The following is a 19,399-nucleotide window of genomic DNA, read 5'->3' on the forward strand; positions in this document are numbered from 1 at the left end:
TTCACACACACACACACACACACACACACACACACACACACACACACACACACACACACCAAATCATTGCCTATAAAATGCACTTATTTACGCCCGCGTGTACATTAATGAAGTTTAAAAATAACCCCCTGCAGTTGAAGTACCTTTTTTTTTTTTTTTTTTTTTTTTTTTCTTTTTTCTTTTTGGCACGAGAGCAGCTGCGTCAATACAAAGTTTCTGTGGAGTCAGACAGAAAATCATTCTGTTGTCCACATTTTACCGTTAAAGTTGAAATATTATGAGAGACATTTCAAAATGAAAGAGTCCAGTCATAATTACGATATGAACAATACTGTGAATAATAATAATTCAGGTGCGTTCCAGTTATTATGATAAGACCTTGACCTCACCGTACCTCACTGTGTCCACCGCCGGTCGGAGAAAACCAAGTCGTCGCTGTTAAAGGGGTAAAAAAAATCCAAGAAAGGTGCTGGCAGGAGCTGAATGGGGTGGGTGGGGGTCGGTGGAGGGGAGGGGGGGGGGGGTGCGCGAGGGTATGGTGATGGTAAAGGGGGGGAGGGAGGGAAGGTGAGATGGTGAGGGGAGAGCAGGAGAAGGAGGAGGAGGAGGAGGAGGAGGAGGAAGAGGAGGAGGGGAAGAGATAAGTGATCTAAAGGGGAGACGATAGGACAAAAAAAAAAAAAAAGTGATGATGATGAATACATTGGAAAGTTTTTTTGGCCCCGGCGAGGGTGTCAGATTGAATGGCCTGTGCGCATGTGCGAAGGTGTCCAAACTGACAATGCTGGTGAGATGAAGATAGTGTTGTTGCTGCTTCTGGGCTCACGGAGGACGACGAGAGGAATCTACAAGCCGACAAGATGAGATCCAAGGCGAGGGCGAGAAAACTGGCCAAAAGTAGGTGTTCTCTTTTCCGCTTCTTACCGCTTTTCAGCCGCCGGGCTCCAAAACTCCTGCGTCTTCTTTACATGTCCACTCGTGTCCTTGTCATTTGTCATATCCTTAAGAGAGGAGGGGGCGACTCTTTCTGTCCAGAGTTAACTTTTCTGCTGAAAATGTTGTCCCGGCTCCGGCTCGCTCCGCGTCCTCTCCCCCCTGCACGCTGCGGTCTTGGCTCCGGCGCTTTCCCGGCGTCACAAAGTTTTCATGTGTGATGAGAAAAACGCCGCTGGTGCTTTGACTTGATCGCGCTCCTTGGCTGTAATGGCAGAGATAAACATTGGCGTCCGCAAAAAGAAAAAAAATGTAATCATGTAATATTTGCTCATATAGAGCTTCTGAAGGTTGAGGAGGGAAGGCGCACATTCGTTCCCCCCGAAAGTTACCGAGAAAAAGTTGTTCGATATGGATAGTAACTTTTTTTTTCTTTTTTTTTTTTCGTATAGAGCCCGTAGCAAAGTCTTGTGAAATAAACATTCCCGGCTTTTGAAATAGTGGGCGCTGTGGCACTGCTGCTGCTGCTGCTGCTGCTGCTGCTGCAGAGCTGCTACAACGAGCCGAGCTGAGCGCCACTCTTTTCACTCGCCTTGCAAAACGCCAGACGCCGACATGTGAATGTCGACAGTAATATTTTCATGCAGATTTTTTTTTTCCTCTCTCTTTTTTTTTTTTTTTTTTTTGTCCTGCTTCTCGAGCCCCGCAGAATGTATCGCTCTCCCGCAACTTTTTCGTTGTGGTCCCAGGGCCCCTTGGAACTGCTGCAGACTGGTTCCTCCTCCAGGGAATGCCAATCAATAATGCGTCTTGTGCAGGAAGGCGCCCATGCTGCTGCTGCTGCTGCTGCTGCTGCTGCTGCTGCTGCTACTTACAGGACTGCTGCTCGCGTCACACGGGGGGGAAAAAAAAAATTCATGTATTGAGTTTTTGTTGTTCGGAGCGTGTTTTATTGTTCCACATGTGTTTGTTGTCGGTGGGTTGATTTTTTTTTATTTGCAGCGTCTTTTTTTATTTCTATTTATTCCTGCACGAATGTATGCTGCTCGGTTTTCCATGGGCCAATTATGTGGGTCAATCAGCTTCTTCTTCTTCTCCTTCTTCTTCTTTTTTTTTTAAAATCCACATCAACATGTCAACGATTTTGTGCAGGCCTGTTGGCATTTCTTATGTCTCTGTATGTTTGTTAGATTTGATCCATGAGTGAGGTTGTGTGTGTGTGTGTGTGTGTGTGTGTGTGAGTGTGAAGACGCAGAGCTTTAAACACAGAACACGTTTTTCTTTGTTTTTCGTTATTTTATTTTTCTCGGACATGTTATTTTAAAATATCACAATTTAAAAAATTATGCCTGACAGTGTTTTTATCATGTTGCATGCTCGATTGCACGTTTACAGGCCTTTTAAAACGCTGCCAAAGCCACTGGCCTTAATTCAACATGAACCTGGATCTTAAAATCAGACCAAATTCACACTTTTCCTTTTTTGTTTTCTTTTTTCTTTTTAAATTTACCATTTACATTTCCGACCTGAAGTGGAATGAACATTTGAATTTGAAACGTGTGTATTTTGAAAATTCATTAAAGAAGAATGCCAACTGTTAATCTTGTGGGATTATTATTAAACGTCTAGTAGTGGTTTTGGCACACGTGCGTTCAGCTAAATAAGAATAAGAATGAAACAAAAAAAATAAAATGTCAACACTGTTTTGTTTGGAGTCATGCTGTTGTTATTACATGTTCTCCACTTTTGCTTCAGAGAGGGTCAAGTTCCCCTATAAGAGTTTTTTATTTTATTTTATTTTTTTAAACAATAGACAGAAAAGAAAATTAAGAGACGAGAGGAGGAGGAGGAGAAAAAAGCAGGGGGAACGAAGGGAACGAAAAGCATAACGCTAATTGGGGCTACTTTGTTGAAAAATACTTAAACATGTGGAGGGATCCCGCGTCTGCCCCCCCCCCCCCCCAACTCCCTCCCACAGTAATTGCACTTGGTCTTGATCTCTAAACAGCCCTGATAGTCTGTTGATCCGGGTGCTAATGAACACAAATACCTGGCTTTGTGGCGCTCTCACAACCGGACCACTGGAAGGGAAGTCCACAGGCCTCAGATGTGTTGCGTCGCAGCGGTGCGTGGGGAAAAAAAAACCCAAAACAAAAAAAACAGAGCATGACGGGAAAACAGAAAAAAAACCCAACAAAAAGCAAAAAACATATCTTGTTCTTTTTAACATTCAAAACATGCAGGCCCACAACTTTTGAATGCGACGCGTGGGAGTATATTCCACCCTCCTTTTTTCTTTTTCTTCTTTTGGGTGAAAACGCTCTCCACACAGAAGGCCCACAGCGACGTTCAGCAGCTTGTTTTATCATTTATTTCTCGTCCCCCTCGGCCTTATTTTCTCCTCTCCGACACAGATCTTAAAGTGTAGGAGTCCCTCATGTACGATATGAATATGTGTGTGTGTGTGTGTGTGTGTGTGTGTGTTTAATGGGAGCTCGCGTTAATTAGTGTGCAGTCGCTCCGGCTTGTTTACATAATGCTTTTAGGGGTCAGGGTGAAGTGAGTGTGTGTGGACTGTGGACACTGTGATATCTCCCTCACAGGTGGCCTTTCTTCTTTAATTTTTACAGCAATATTACTTTGAGTTTATTATTATTAGTGTTATGTTTAATTTAATTCAGTTACACATAGACGACCACTCTCTATGATATACCGTTTATTGATTATTGCACATTTAAAATGTTCCGTATTTTCCCAGGTTATTTTTGGGTGACTGAACGCCTCATCTAATTTATTGAAGATCTCGGTTTTTGATTGGAGACTTGACCCCTTGGTACTTGCTGTACTAAAAAAACAAACAAACAAACAAAAAAAAAACAACAAGAAAAAAAAGTCAATACAGGCAACAGCAAAGTGATGATGAATTCAGTTTACTTTAACCACGGTCCATATGTGTGTGTATGACAGGTTAAACTCCCTGCAGCTGTTTTTATTGTCTTCTTCTTCTTCTTCCATATGCAGCTTTAAAAATGGGTTTGGATCAATTAAGACTTGCAGTGCAGTGGGTGTAGATCCCCCCCTCAGTATTTTACAGTGTGAAGGTGAGGTCTCTCTCTCTCTGTCTCTCTGTCTCTCTCTCTCTCATGCACGTGCACAAACCTATAGAAATATGATTAAAACAGAGAACAGTTGGGAGGAACAGGAAGGTGTTGTATCTGCTTCAGCGCGGCAGCGCACACACCTTATTGATTTTCTCAACCTGTTTGTAAGTTACTCGGCCCTCTGCATTATCAGGTCAATAAACTGATAATGTTGTTTTTCTTTTTGCTGTTACCTTTTTACCACCTGATTTTTGTCCCTTTTTTTTTTTTTTTTTGCTGATTTTGCACAAAATCACCCACCACACTGATCAAATACAAAGTCCTCCCCCCCACTCTCTCTCTCTGGCTTTCTCTCTGTGTCTCTCTCTCTTTCTGGCCTATATATACTAATTGCCAGATATCCTATTGATCTCTGTGTTAAATGCCTCCTTATTAGATGGACTCCCAGTCACGAACTTGGCCTGGCTCAACAGCTTCTGATGTTTTGACAGAAGTAATAAAACCCAACCCATAACACTTTAAAACCAACAATGGTAGCTATGTTGAACTTCTGGCTAAACGCTCAGGGTCCCGCGTGCAGTTCTCCCATGTATTGCTGCTATGCAGCTGTAATGTTTTGTCAGATAGCACTGCAGCGTGTTCGCAGATTAGAGCCTGGACATAAAAATGATAGGATCATCAAGTGAAAAGGAAGTGTAATGTTTGGTAGTTACTGCAAATCATTGACTTGTGTTTTTGTGCTTTTATGAAGCTGTAAATCTTTCAATTTTAGTTGCTTTTATTTTGAAGTTAGTGCATCAGTGAGCCAGTGAAGACAAAGGAAATTCATAGGGATCCTCTACATGGCTCTTACTCTGATAAAACCCTGTTTTAGAAGACTTCCTTGTGGTGCAGGCGATTTTGACGAAGTTAATAAATGAAGCCTAATAATTAGCCTGCAGTGCATTTACACACATAGAAACTGATTCATTTTATTTTATTTTGCGCTGGTCTTAATGCAAAATGAAAGTACCGGATACATCTTTATTTTATATAGCTACGGACCTTTCACAGATAGAACACAGTGGGAAACCCGAGACTCTTGTGGTTCCACTGAGCCCATTTGCATTCATGTGTGATGATGTGAATGATCTTAGCAGCGCTCTGAATCAGGCACTTTTGCAGTTTTTCTTTTGTCTGAAGTGACTGCAGTGACCGCTATGAGAATCACAGTCTCGTGAATCTGTGCAGCCAGAAAAACTGAAGCCATTCAGGTGATGTCAGACTGTGTGTGTGTCGGTTCTGTACAGGAGTCCCAGTTTTTTTTTTTCCTTCTTAGGGGAAATGCTGTTCACCGTCCAATCAGGAAGGAGACGTGTTTCGCAGTGATTTTGTGAAATCTGTTTTTTTGATACAGAGACGCTTCATTGACTCTCTTCTTCGTGCTAGTCTGCCGGGTTTTCTCTCTCAGCGCTTGGACTGATTTTAGGACCATTTGTGTCAATTTTTGAAGGGATTGAAAAATTGTGTAGCCTAACTAATTGCATCAGTCCACATTTGGCACGGCCAAATGCTGCATAAGTACTTGATTATGGAACTTTTCTGGATGTGAGTTCCCCATCGTGCGTGCGCACACACGATACAGTGCAGTGTGTGTTGTAAGGCTCCCTGTCTTCTTCCCATATTTATTTCCGTGGCTGGTTACCCATCTTTGTCCGTGACTGCTCAGTGAAATTCCTCTGAGCTGTACATGAAAAACACTTTCTCAATACTCAAAAAGGCATCCATGAATCTGCTCATTTGTAACATGTTAGTTTGTCGTAGGGGAAGTGACTTCGGTTGGTGAGGTTTATCGTCACGGTTACTGCTTCTTCAACGTCAAGCCGCTGTCTGTTTCACTAACACATGTTCCACATTTGATTCACATTATACATTACAAATAAAGATGCACTGCCTTTTGTAACCATATCTTCGTAGTTGCTGCGAGAGCCGACTCTTGAAGAATGTTCCTTCCAGTAAAGTATTCATATTACCCTCAAATGTGCAGGACAGTGTAGTCTGAAGTCTCAGCTCCGCTTACTGCCCCTAAATCTTTGAAACAGTCGGCCAATAAAGAGCACCGTCCGTGATCTCTCCCACCTGTGCAGGGGAAAAAAAAAAAAAATCTGAGGAGAGAATTGCAATGCAAAAGTACTGGTTGGTCTGTGAATTACCTGTGCTGTGAAGCTCAAAGAAGGGGAGGTTAACTCATGTGAGCATAGTTCAGATGGAATGATACAATAAAATGTTTTTAAAAAGCCTGTTTTATGACTGTTCCACTGCCAGCTTCTTAATGTTTTCTTTCACTATCAGCGACTCCCTCGTTTCCTCCCTGGACACGGGGGTTTATCTCCAGGGAAATGCTTTTATTGTTATTCAGTCAGTTACTGCTGTAAATGTGCCGCTGCTGTTTTGGCAAAGTGTCCCTTGGAGGAGCGATGTCTCTACTCTGGTCAGGTACAGGCGCCTGAAAATGTGAAAAATGGGGCCTCAACAACAAAGCAAATGATGCTTTTTGTCGCATTTTCACATTCTGATTTCAGCATTTTGAATAAGATATAATTATACAAACGTTATTTAAACTAAAGATTTTTGTGTCCATTGTTTAATCCACGTTCAGTGTTGTGTATGTGTTTGATTTAACACATGGCTTATAGTGTCTCATTCAAGATAGAAATAGTGTCTGACTCAGTGTTAAATTTATAGAAATGACGACAGAGCTTTGTTATTTCTTAATTTTTTTGCTTTCAGCGTAAGAAGAAAATACGTTTGCACTTTGGCTGAACGTTGAAGTCACAGTGACTCTTTAATGTCAACACTGAAACATCTGACTGGCTTTCCTCAGCTCTGTGACACGTTTGCGCGCACACATAGAAACCACGCATACACAGCAATGCACATGGATCCGGGACACACGCGTACACTCACACGCACACACCTCAGTGGTGACAGATTTTTGGGCAATGTTAGGATTTAACCCCAATCAATCACAAACTAGAAAGGTTGAGTGTAAATGTCATCCAAACAGCAGGAGCTGGCACTTTTGGCTGGCTAAATGTGTGTGCGTGTGTTTGAGTGTGCGTATGTGTGTGCGTGTTTGTGCACCATTTTGTACAGTTGTTGGCGGTCCTGTCACTGTTCAGAGCTCTGACCTTGGCTGAGTCTGGCACAGCGATGGGTGGGCATGTCTTCCACCTGGACACACGTAGGCACTCACACACATATGCACAGACACACACACACACACACACACACACACACACACACACACACACACACACACACACACACACGTTTCAGCCTCCTGCGTCCTGCCTGGTCTCATGCTGGCTAAGTCAAATTTTGAGTTGACATACAAATACCATTGCATTAAGCTCTTGCACATGGCTCTAAATCCCATTCATTCCACTGATACATTGACCTCACATTATCCAGTTGGCAAATATGCCTCTTTGCACCATGACCTCACCCGCCATGTTTTAAAAAAAAACAGCAATCTCCAGATCGTTTGGCAGTGGAGATCGCGGCATGCCCGAGAGAGTTTAAGATATATCCCTGATGTTTTCTGTCTTAGCTGCTTCTCCCCCCCCCCCCCCCCTCCCCCCCAACCCATTTTTCATCTCTCCTCATAGCCCCTCGTTTTCAGCCCGCACATGGGGAGCAGGGTCTTGTTAAAAATAACCGAGCAGCATTCGATCAGCGGTTTGTGTTGGCGAAAAGGGGGTAAAAAAAAAAAAAAAAATAGAAAAGAAAAGCCATTACAGCGTCGTTAAATGCGTTTTTGTCTTGACCTGTGGCTGCTTATCGAGTTTCATCGCTACACCGCCGTGTCTCGAAGATTTCCATCCAGCTTCTTGGGGGCTGAGGATACTCCACGAATGCTGGAGTCATCCTGGAGGAAATACCTCATCCTTTACTTATTGAGTGTGCTGATTAACGCTAAATGATTATCTCTCTGTGTGTCTGGTGTGATTGTGCACCGCCCGCTGTTCAACAGTGTGTGTTGTTTGCAAAACAAGGGGGCAAATGTGTCGAGTCCCTAATTAGCCTGTTTTTCGCAGCCCTCATGATTCCCTCTTGCATTGTGATATCCCAGGGATTGCTCAGCATTGTGACTAGTCTTATCTGGGCCTAATCCCGATTTGTTTGGTATTAGCCCCGCGCGCTTTCTCACTCGTTTTCTCGCTCTTTCCTTTTATTTCTTCATTTGTCCTTAGCCTGCTCTTTTCCTTTTATCCGTCCCCCGAACTTCCCGTCTCCTTTATGTCGTCGTCTCTTTCATTCACGCCACGTTCTCCGTTCTCTCTGCAAGAACACTGTGCGGCTTGGGGGGGTGACAACAAAAAAATTCGGTCTAAATTAACAGAAGTTAGGCAATAATTGGATATTTACTATTTCTCAGGATTTAATAAACAAAATGCGATGATACGAGGTCATATTGTTGTTTTGCACATTTCTGTTGTCCAGAAAAAGGTTCACCGCTCTGTAAAACACATGACGGTATAAAGGTTATTTCCACATGAGCTCGGGAACCTCTTTTTTTTAAAAAAAACCCCAAAGGTTTCAGGTTGTTTTTATTTATGTTTCACACATGTCCCAACTTTTTTTTACGAATAGGGATTAGGTCTGATGTAATGCACTACAGTGGGAGACAGAGCATTGCTTTGAACTTCAGTCTTATGATTCTGTAAGTTTGGAGTGTGCTTATGATCTGAGTGACCAAGGAAACGCTTCGGACAGTGTGAGAAGTGACAGTTAATTCTGTTGAAAGTCTCAGTGAACAGCACTGAAAACAAACTTCTCCTTTTCATCAAAAGTTTGCATCTTCATCTGTTGTGCTTTCACAAATTGTAGCTCATCTCTAGACGCACGCGCGCACACACACACACACACACACACACACACACACACACACACACACACACACCCTCCCGTCAGGGTCCCAGTCGGGCGCTGATGATGATGGCTCATCCTGTCCAGATATGATAAGCAGACAAACTGCTCTGTCCCCTGGGCTGTTTGTCTGTCTGTGTCGAGTAACAGACAGCGGCGTGCAGCAGTACCAGCGTGGCTCTTAAACTCCCTCGCCTTCCTTTCTCCTTTCATCAGACCGCCAGTTCAAAGTCTTGGCTCCATCTTCACTTCTATCTCTCCCGCTCCTCCCTCCCTCCACCCCACCGTCTTTCTCACTGCGTTTCGTCATTACCACAGAGACGGGCATGCGGTGTCTCATTAAAGTGGATTAGAGACATCTCCGCGTCTCACAGGGCCAGAGCGGGACATTTCTCTTCTCTAGTCGACCCCCCCACCCCAACCCACCCCTACCCACCCCTACCCCTACCCAACCACCCTTTTCTCTCAGAGATCAGGTTCTTTGATTTGGCCAGATAAAGACCTCTTTCATGTCGGTGGGGACGGTTAGCGATTACACTGTCAGACCCATCGTTTTAGTGAGTTTGACAAATTTGCCGTGTTGGGTGGGGCGGCTGGTGGGGATTGTAATTGGGGGGTGATGGCGGTGGGGAGGTGGGTGGCGGTGTACAAGGAGATTCACCGTAATTGAGCTGTCATTATCCAGTGACCCTGCCAGGCGCTAGTGCGTAGGGCTCACCAGTTCTCTATTTGTTTAATACTTGGCTAACTTTCTTTGTGCGTACGATGGATAGAAAGGGGAGGGGGGAGAGGGGGGAGAGAGTGGAAGTGGGGGTACCGCTCCCCAGATGAATGCCTCTGCTTATTCGACCACCTCTCTTGAGCGCCGCTGTCCATGAAAATGGGCTCCACTACACAACCGCTGCAAGTTCCGTTTCTCGCCCAGCTCCTCCCCGGTGCAACACAATTAGGCCCTTATCACCTGCTGCCATTTATTTTCATACAAAATGAAAACTGGTGGCATGTTGATTACCGAACTCCCCAGAGACAAAGGGCCACTATTGGTGTAGTTTAATTTCATTAAGTAGAGTGTGGTGCACAGGGTAAATATATTAAAAGCTGCCTCCATTTACCTCAGCCACTCTGTATGCGAAGCAAATCCTTCGGTGTCACAGTCGCGGAGTTGGAACAAATCTCCTGAAACGGCTCAGTTTGAACGAGGCACATTTCCACGAGGGTTTAATGCTTTTGTTCTCGGATGTTTCTCGTTTTCTGACCCGTTGTTTCCGTTTTGCCCCGATAATCCGCTCGAAAACAAACACAAGCTCTCGAAAGTTTCTGTATTTCATCATGTGAGAGATACCTTTAAAAGGTGCCTTGTGACAGATATGCACAGCCATTCTAATTTTGTCGCTACTAACTATGGGCTGTGTGTTTGAAATGTGTGCCAGGAAGATGCGGCGTGGCGTGAGCGAGCGAGTGAGGAGGAGGGGGATGGTGAGACTCTTTTAGCCCAGATATTTCGATGAAGGAAGTAAGAGCCCTCCTCGTTAACCTGGAGTCAGATTGGATGTGAGGCGATGAGTAGAGCAGAATGTGTGTGCATGTAGCCATTCATGAGTGTGTGTGCACACTTGTTTGTGTCTGTGGGCGTATGCGTGTGTGTAGGTGTCGGAGGGGTCTTGGTTAAAACATTTCAAGATGGCCCATTAGCCGGCGCAGACCCGTCCCCTCCCGACACTAGGATTCCTCTGTGTTGACCCCCTCTCCTCCGCTCAGCCCCTATGTCCCAGAGGCCCCCAGCCTCATCCTGCCAAGTATACGGTTCCAAAGTAACGATGAAGCTGCCTGCGTGTGAAAATATTGAATTGCAAAAACATCCCTGGGTGAGAGGGTGTGTGAATGGAGCTTTCAGCGCCGGGCCCGACCCGAGCCCTGCGCTACTGACTGACGGACAACAAATGGCATTTTGTGTCCAGAGAGAGAGTCGGGGGGGGGGACAGAGGGGGGGAGAGAAAAGGAGGGGAGAGACACAGAGATGGGGAGGGAGGGGTCTTGAGGTTTTTCAGGCCTCTTCAGTCCAGGGGCCTATATGAAGGTCTGAAATGCCTTATCACATGACCTGTCTGACCTTTGGCCCCCCCCACTCAGCGAAGACTGTCAGGCTGCTCTCCAACAGGGAGCACAAAGCCTCACAGCCTCAAAGGCCACCATTCAGCCCCCCGTGCAGCCGTACTCCAAAGGTAATAGGTAAAAGTAATGTCAGTGACCTCCACTTTCCTTCCCTCTACGGGAGGGCAAAACTCTTAAGATTCCCTGATAATGTCAAAGGTAGAGGGTGGCCATTTTGGCTCCTTATCCACTGCCTCTACTTAGCTCGCCGGGAGGTGAAGTGTAAAGCACAGCCTCTTTTGTGGCTTTTTTTTTTTTATATGTATTCTTTTGGATACAGAGACACATCATATTTTCATGCCTGATGGGAACTGGAGATGGAAAATGATAGAAATGTGAAAAAACAACATAGTATTGTTTTTAATTGCTGTGCACTGGGAACACAGTTGTGCAACTTCATGTGTTATCTGTGTGTGTGTGTGTGTGTGTGTGTGTGTGTGTGTGTGTGTGTGTGGGACACTAGTGAATTTCTGGTGTCTCAGAGGACTGACTGGGTCACAGTATGACCGTAACCTCCTGTCTCGCTTTACAACCCACACACTGGCATCTCTCTCTCTCTCTCTCTCTCTGTCTCTCTCCTGACCAGTCCTAGGATTCTTTCTTCCCCTCTCTTTTTCTCTTCTTCCCCTCCTTCTCTGGAACACTGGAGTTTCTCTCTCTCTCCGGCCTCCTTTGAAAAGATGCGGCGTCTTTGTCCGGCCTGATAAAGGATGCCATAGTTCCCCTTTTCCCCTTCTTTGTGGCCCGGGGCTGGCGGCTCCTGTAGAAGTGCAAATGGTATCCTCTCGGAGGGGCTATCCCCGCGGGCCCTGGAGGGCCCTCTCTCTCCTCCAGGCTTGGCTAATTACCACCCTGCTCCCCCTCCCTTGCAGCCCCCACCAGCTCCCTGGTCCCTGGAACCATGGACGGCACATTCCCACAACCAGCACCTGGCCTTCTTTTCTCCTGGCCTGCTTTGATGGCTGACACCCCAGCCTACCCCTCCCTCCGTCCTCATCCTCTTCTTCTCTCCGCCCCACTACCTCATCTCTCTTTCTCTCCCTCCCTTTAACTTCTCCCTCTCTCACTTCTCTCTCTCACTGACTCTCATTACCAGAGGTTTTAAATTGCTTTCTGACCCTGACAAACTGCTCTTGTTGAAAAGGGAGATGTCGAAGAGGGAGGGCAGCGGATGTGAGCAAGAAATGGAAGAGGCGAGCGAGGCAGCATAAAGTTGTTATGTATGCATGTAACTATAGCCCACTATACGTTTTGTCAGATTCTAGAGGTTTGCCTAAGGAGCATTCAACCCTTCACTAACCCCAATTTCCCCCCCCCCGAGGAGACTTGATATTTTATTTTGACTTTTAAGTACTTGCTCATATGTTGAAGGAAAATGTGTTTTCCTCTTATCTGAGATTATTAAAACTGCCTTCACTTATAGGGTTGGTACATCTTGGTGAGTTATAGATGGGCAATAGATCAAAACTCATTTTGCTCATGGCTTATTTTCAGTGTTTATTTTTATTCTTATTGATTCAGTGAGCACTTTCTGCCAAATATACTAATAAAATAAATAATGAAAAAAAATCTATAAAAATCACCTTTGCAGGACCGATGCCTCGTCATTGTGCAGAGCTTTTGATTTGCCTAAAAGACGAGGTTTGAAGGTGATATTGCATGTTGAGGTCTTTAGGTTTGGAGGTTTGCAGTTGTTGATGCAGATTAAGTTGATTTTATTGCGGCAGTAATGCACACATGCACATGTGCATGCGTGCACACATGCACAAACACAACCATCTAATTTAGCTGCATATTTGCGTTCCACCAGCCGCAGGCCTAATCAATAGCCTGCCCCAGTGGATTTGACCAATTCATAGCTCGCCTTTGTGCAGCCTAGCGATCCCAGCGAGGGCATTTGGACAGCTTTCTGAGGAAAACAAATAGCTCTATTACAAGCTCGCGTCTCTGTGATGCTCAGTGTCCCAAAGGCAAAGTGCTCGGCCCTTTATTAATTGTATGTTCCCCACACAGGAAAAAGGATAGGTTTTCAGCATGACACCGGTTCACCTGGCAGAGTCCAGAAGGAGAGTGTTGAGCGAAATTAGACACAATCTTTCTAAGAAGCACAACCAAACAACATGCGGTGCACATAGGGATTATTGTTTTTTTATGTGCAAAGCCATTAATATTTTGTTTTTAGGCTAATTACATATATGGCTTGAGGTAAATAATAGAAGGAGTACTTAAATAAGATGTAGATCTTACACTTATTTAACTGTTAGTGGATCATGGGGTGTCTTTCATTAGGCAAATCTTTTTTTCAACCAAGACAAACATAATGTGTGCAAAGAATTACAATGTTTGATTATCATTTTTTAGATATTTGAGATGGAATTAAATGGCTGAATAAACTATATACAATAGAAAATCATCATTATGATGTAGTGTGATTATCTTTCAAACTTCCATGAGTCATTTGCAGTAATGTTTCTATTCTTTTTTTTAATCTTTTCAGTAGAAATAGCATAGCACAGCAGCGGTTGCATGTCCAGTATCGACTGGGTGGCACTGAGAGCTGCACACACCCAGACCAGTTACACTAGTGTTGCTCATGAGCCAGGACTTTGAATTAGGCAAGCTGTTTTTTGTTTTGATTGGCTGTTAGTGTTTTAAATCCACTCCAAAAAAAAAAAATTTTTTTTATAAAGCAGAGACCGTTTTAAATGATACACATCTTGTCTTAAAACATCGCCTGCCATCCAGTCTGGACATCCTCTCTGTTGCTGCCATTTCCCAGCCACAGCTGCCCTTCCCTGTACAGTTCACACATCATCACCTATAGGACTCGGATGATGTCATGAGCGGGGCTGCTTCTTCTTTGTCGGTCTCAAGTATAACCACCGTCGACTTGATGCATGTCGGATTAAAATGAGGTTCCACACTCAGATACTTTAACACTGTTAGGTATGAATTCGTGTTATTTAATGCGTTAAGTATTTATGAATGTTCCATTACAATTAGTTGTTACTGTTGAAGAGGAGTCAGAGCTCGAAATGTTCTCTGTCTGATTTGGGCTGTATTATTGTTTGTAGTGTTAGTGGAGAAACTGAGATCTGGAACGTGTCACTGATGTTTCACCGGTTTAAGTTTAATTAGTTGGACTCAAACTTCGGAGGTGACACATTTAGAATTGCTCTCGTTTAGTTTAAGGAGAGGCTTCCCGAGTCTCACGTCTCCCTCACTCTCCACCTCTCTCCTCATCAAGTCTTGCCACATCCTCTCGTTCGAGTACAGAAAAGGAAAGAGGAAGATCCGGTTTCTGAATTGTGTTTTATGAGTGGTTGAAACGGCCACTTCTGTGGTTTCTGTCTGTCCGCGCTGACCATTCGGTTCAGAGTTCCTGAGGTTTTTGAGACGTGTCAATTAAGCCGCTTTAATTGGGAAGATGTTATTCCAAACAAATGCCTCCTCCAGGAAGCTGCGTGTTGAAGACATGCAGCTTGGTGTTAGTGTTGCGTTTTAAGCGCCATGTTGGCTTTTGCAAATCTGCTTCTCTTGAGTTTGGATGACCGCACGCACACACACACACACACACACACACACACACACACACACACACACACACACACGCACGCAGTGACAGAGGCATCTTGCTTTTCAACAGCACTGAAGAGCAGTAAGTGTTTAAGAATGGCTCGGAGAAGCAGTGACAAAGCAAACAAAAGAGGCAGGTGGGTGAGGCGGCTGCTGGCCTGTCGCCTTGGCTCCATTTTAAAACTACTTCAGTGTCGTTTTTTAAAATTTTTTTTGTGACATGAAATAACAGCATCTCTGAGGATGGCGTGTGAAGTCGAACTTACAGGGTACAGTTTTTGAAATCATTCTTTAGAGGAGACTGTGTGTTCTCATTTTTCTTTTCATTTTCCTGTTGATATTTTACATGTTTCCACAGAGTAAGAATTGATCTCTAACCATTAGGCCAAAAGGGACTTCTTGCATGAAATACGCTTTAATATCCAGTGAAAGCAGATGTTAATGTCAGTATGCAGATCGAATAAGGAACTGATTCTTTGCGTCTCTCTGTGGTTCTCAGTGCTGCCTCTCTCATTTGAATTAAAACTAGGTGTGAGGTTTTTGCCCTTCCTCGCTTTTGACACCTCGCTGTTTATCTGTCGCACATGGGCTCAGGCCAGGACCTGCGGAAAAGAAGGGCAGATTTTTGTTTTTAAGAGAACTGCAGGGAACTTTGATGCCAAGTTCCTCCGCGGCGAAAAAAGGCACGGCCCCGACCCAGCACATCTGAGAGTACTTTGGTGAAATAACAGCAAATGTTTGTCTTGTATTGTATGGCACGCTGCTGGAGGAGCGCTAAAGCCCCTTCTTCCAGCGCCTAAAGCACCTCTTAATAAAATAGTCAAGAATAACTCCTTCACCTTAATCTTCCCCCTCAGATTACTGCACTCAGGGCGGGAAATTAGCAGCAGGCCTGTGCGCTTCCCTCTTTCTTTGACACTGTTACAGCTTTATTTTTAAGCGCTTTCTTCCCCGTCCGTGCCTCCCCTGCTTCTTAAATTTTTTGGTTTCCTGTCTTTTCCTCCTCGTCCCTCATCTCTCTGTGTGGGAGGCCAGATGAACTCTCCATGGCGGCGGGGGGGTGTGTGGGGGGGGTGGCATTTTATTGGGTCAGTATTAGAAGCAACATGTGGCTAATGGGTGGCTGCATTTTCCATGGTCTGGTCCTCATCAGAGGAGAGAAGGGGCCTAAACAACTAAACATGGCCGTTGACAATTGATACGAGCCCTTTTAAGTGGATCTGCTTGGTTGAGGAGGGGGTGAGAGGGGCGGGGCCTGTGAGAGCCCGTGTGTGACCGAATGCACACGCGTGTGTGTGCATGTTCGCCTTTGCATGTGAGTTGGGACGCTAACGGACGTACATGAACACGCACGCCGGCAGCCCAGTGTCCTTTGGGGAGCAAATATACAAGAATGTGTGTGTGTGTGTGTGTGTGTGTGTCCCTTGTGTCCAGGGGTGTAACCCACACCTTGAGTACGGTAGCGGCGGCAGCTTTGAGCACTGTCCGTCCCGCCGTCTGATCCTCGTAACCAGAACTCTCCTTTACTGCTTCCTGTCCGCTTGGCCCACCTTCCCCCTTGCCCGCCTGCCATCTGGGTCTGCCAGGAGACACACACACACACACACACAGTCACACACACACAAACACACTTGTACACACACACAACATAGTTAGGACAGGGGTCCTCATGCTCCAACCTGTGTCTTTCACTTAAAACTGTACCTTTGAAGCCGATATCACACAGAGGAGAAGCGATAAATGGTCACAGCCATCTATGGTCTCGACTTCTTTCTCCCCTTTTGATCCAGACTCGAGGAATAGAAAACAGTTTCAAAATAATCACAATTATATGGATTAAAAACAAATGAAAATTTAAAAGGTTGTTCTGGATTAACCACCTCGGCTTTCCCTTTGATTCTGTTATATGGGCTTTGTAAACTTGGTAGCACAGTACATCTAAGGTACCTACCTGTGTAGATAGTGTTTCTGATCTGGGGCTTTACAGGTTTCAGGGGTTCTGGTTGACACTTTGATCACTTCCGCAGCTCTTCATACCTTCATTGTGCTAAAGATCAGATCCCCCCCTCCCCCACGCACACACACACTCACACACACACACACGCACACACACCCACATGCACACACACACACGCACGCACCACAAGGTGGAAGGGGCAGTGTCAGGTGTAGCGGGGGACAATGCAGGGATGCGTAGCAGCGAGCCAACACGGTGTCCGTGACAGTGACAGCGGCAGTGTGCTCCTCAAAGCTGCTCCTCTCCTCTTTCATCAGCTACAGTCGCAGCGTGTGCGGTCGACACGGCTCGCCAAAGAAAAACAATGCCACAATGCCTGAGCAAAAGTGGCAGTTCTGACACCCATTATGTCTTTGAGATTAAAATTTTGTTGCAATAACGGATTTGACATTTATTGTTCCCATCTTGGATTACTCTACTGTCCCGAGGAATTTGTCATTTTGAGTTAAACTTAACACATTTACTGTGACTGTGTAGGGGCGTCTTTGCGATTTCTTGTTCACCAGTTATTTGCAGAAGCACCTGTTGGTATTCAGGTTGTGAAGTTCACTTGAAATGAAGAGGTTAAAAAAATGAGATGATAAAAAGAATTAATTAGACTGACAGCTATAATGAATTAAGAGTATATATAAATATTGAAAAAAATAGGGTCCAAAGCCGTGAGTGTTTGTGTGTCTTTGAATGCTGTAGGTAATGTGTACGTTGAGGGTCAGGATTGGTTAAGTGGCTGGCGTAAAGAGCAGGACTTGTGTGGAAAACTGATGTAGGTGGCTGTGGAGACGGAGGGAACCCCTGATGAAAGTGGATAAACACAATTGTTTTCACAGGTTGCTCATGAGGTGATGAGGGAATAAGCAGAGTGGGAATGAAAAAAAAAAACAAAAAACACCTTATTTATTTACAGGGCTGCAGGTGCCCGCTCACAGCTTATTGGTTTTTTGGATGACTCTTTTACTCTAAAGAGGGCAATTTATGTCCCTCTCCCTCGTCTCTCTCCAGAGGCGAGGGCTGAAGTGGCTCGCTTATTTTAGCAGGGTCTCGTGGTCTTGACTTGTGGTGACATATTAATTGAGTGGTTCCTCTAAAGAAAAGAAAGGCCAGTGTCGCGACTGGCCCGATGCTGTTTGTAGAGCTTTGGAAATTGGTTTTGTTTGGCTGGAAAGCTCTCAGGTGTTTATTTACACATCAGAATGTTTCAAATGGCAGCTGGTGCTCTTTCCATATATGCGTTTGTGTGCGTCTGCGTGCGCACGTCTGAATGCATATATGTCGTGTTTGGTCACATATGTACACGCCAGCTGCGCGGAGCGTGTTTGCGTGCGAGAGATAAAGGGAGACGGCAGGGAACAGGTGAGCGAGACAGTCCCCTCGGCTCGCCGGCCTCTTGAGTTTCCACACGGCTGGTTGTCCTCGCTGTCCTCTTCATCCATTATTGACCACATTCATTCACACCAGCCTCTAGAACTCATTACAACTCCTGTGTGGCTTTCGGAAGAGAAGAGCGCATTTGTTTTCTCAACTTCTCTCCAAGGAGTGATATAGTCGGACCACTGGTGTGTGTGTGTGTGTGTGTGTGTGTGTGTGTGTGTGTGTGTGTCGGCTCAAGGGCATGAACTCATCGGTGTGGCCGAGGTGACCACTGCGGAGTATGAACTGTCATCGGGATAATTTACAGATTTCAAAGTTGTTTCCTCAGCAGTGCTGTAGAGTTGAACGCCGGGTCCTATATTTTCACACACACACACACACACATACACACTCGCGCACACACAGACGGTACATTTGTAGTCAATTTCCTGAAACTCCGGCGCGGGAGCTCAGCAGTTCAGCGCAGCCAGCGAGCGAGGCGAAGTTATTGTGCAGCCACCTATCTGAGCACAGTTACCAAGACTACAATTGTTTTAGCTGGCATTTCTGTGAGGAGGAACATTAGAATAACAACATGAGGTCTCGACAAATGAGCTAGGTTGGAGAGCTGGGAAAATGACACATTTGTTCTGTATTTGTTCTGGACAGAACACCTTGTTTTGAGGAAAAGACCAATCAGAGTTTGCTTTCCACCTTTATTTTCCATCTTTGGTGATTGGAAATCTTTTAGAGGCATCATGGGAGACATAAGAAGAAGTAAATTGTGGGCTATTTTACATCGCTGAGTTGATGAGTTGATCTAATAGCTGCAGGGAGTCAAGACAATGTTAGTCTACAATTTGGACACATTGTGTATACACCAGGGGCATGCACATGTATGCACGTACATGCACGGTCATGCCCTGCCCCGCGTACTTTCTTAACTTCAGCAGGCAGCTAAATGATTCAGATATATTAGCCGTCTTCTAACGAAGTGAGACTGATCTCTCTCTCTTGCTCTGTCTCTGTGTCTCTCTGCTCAACTGAAGTATCAATAATAAGATTTATCTGTCCTCCCCCGCAGCCTTGATTCAATTATCTCCATCTCTCTCCCTCTTTCTCTTCCTCCGGCTCCCTCCCCGTTTGCCCCTCCACTGTGGATCCGTTTCCAATTGAAGGCAGGTCATGCTTTGTGTTTCTATTTGTCATGACAGGGTTCCTTAACGAGTGGAGGCTCCCTTCCACTGCGGCTTAATCAGATCTGGAAAGCAGAGAGGAGGAGGAAGGGATGAGGGACGGAGAGATGGGGGTAACCAGGTAGAAGTGGGGTCACGAGTAGTTTACCTCCACCTCCTCATTGTCT

The 19,399-nt window shown here is 45.1% G+C and overlaps 1 protein-coding gene across 7 annotated transcripts in view; it reads left to right on the forward strand.

The window, feature by feature from the left end:
- Positions 1–685: 685 nt before the first annotated feature.
- Positions 686–19,399, forward strand: part of prdm16 (PR domain containing 16) — a 185,290-nt gene continuing 166,576 nt past the window's right edge. For 3 of the 7 annotated variants that reach the window (XM_037103033.1, XM_037103037.1, XM_037103035.1), the window contains exon 1: positions 687–897. In XM_037103033.1, coding sequence (XP_036958928.1) covers positions 861–897 — 37 coding nt within the window. In that variant the 5' untranslated portion in view covers positions 687–860. Of the gene's footprint in view, positions 898–19,399 lie in introns of all 7 variants that reach the window. The other 4 variants (XM_037103036.1, XM_037103043.1, XM_037103039.1 and 1 more) reach the window with 2 other exon arrangements.

Source organism: Acanthopagrus latus, chromosome 7, assembly GCF_904848185.1.
Source record: "Acanthopagrus latus isolate v.2019 chromosome 7, fAcaLat1.1, whole genome shotgun sequence".
NCBI lineage: Eukaryota > Metazoa > Chordata > Actinopteri > Spariformes > Sparidae > Acanthopagrus > Acanthopagrus latus.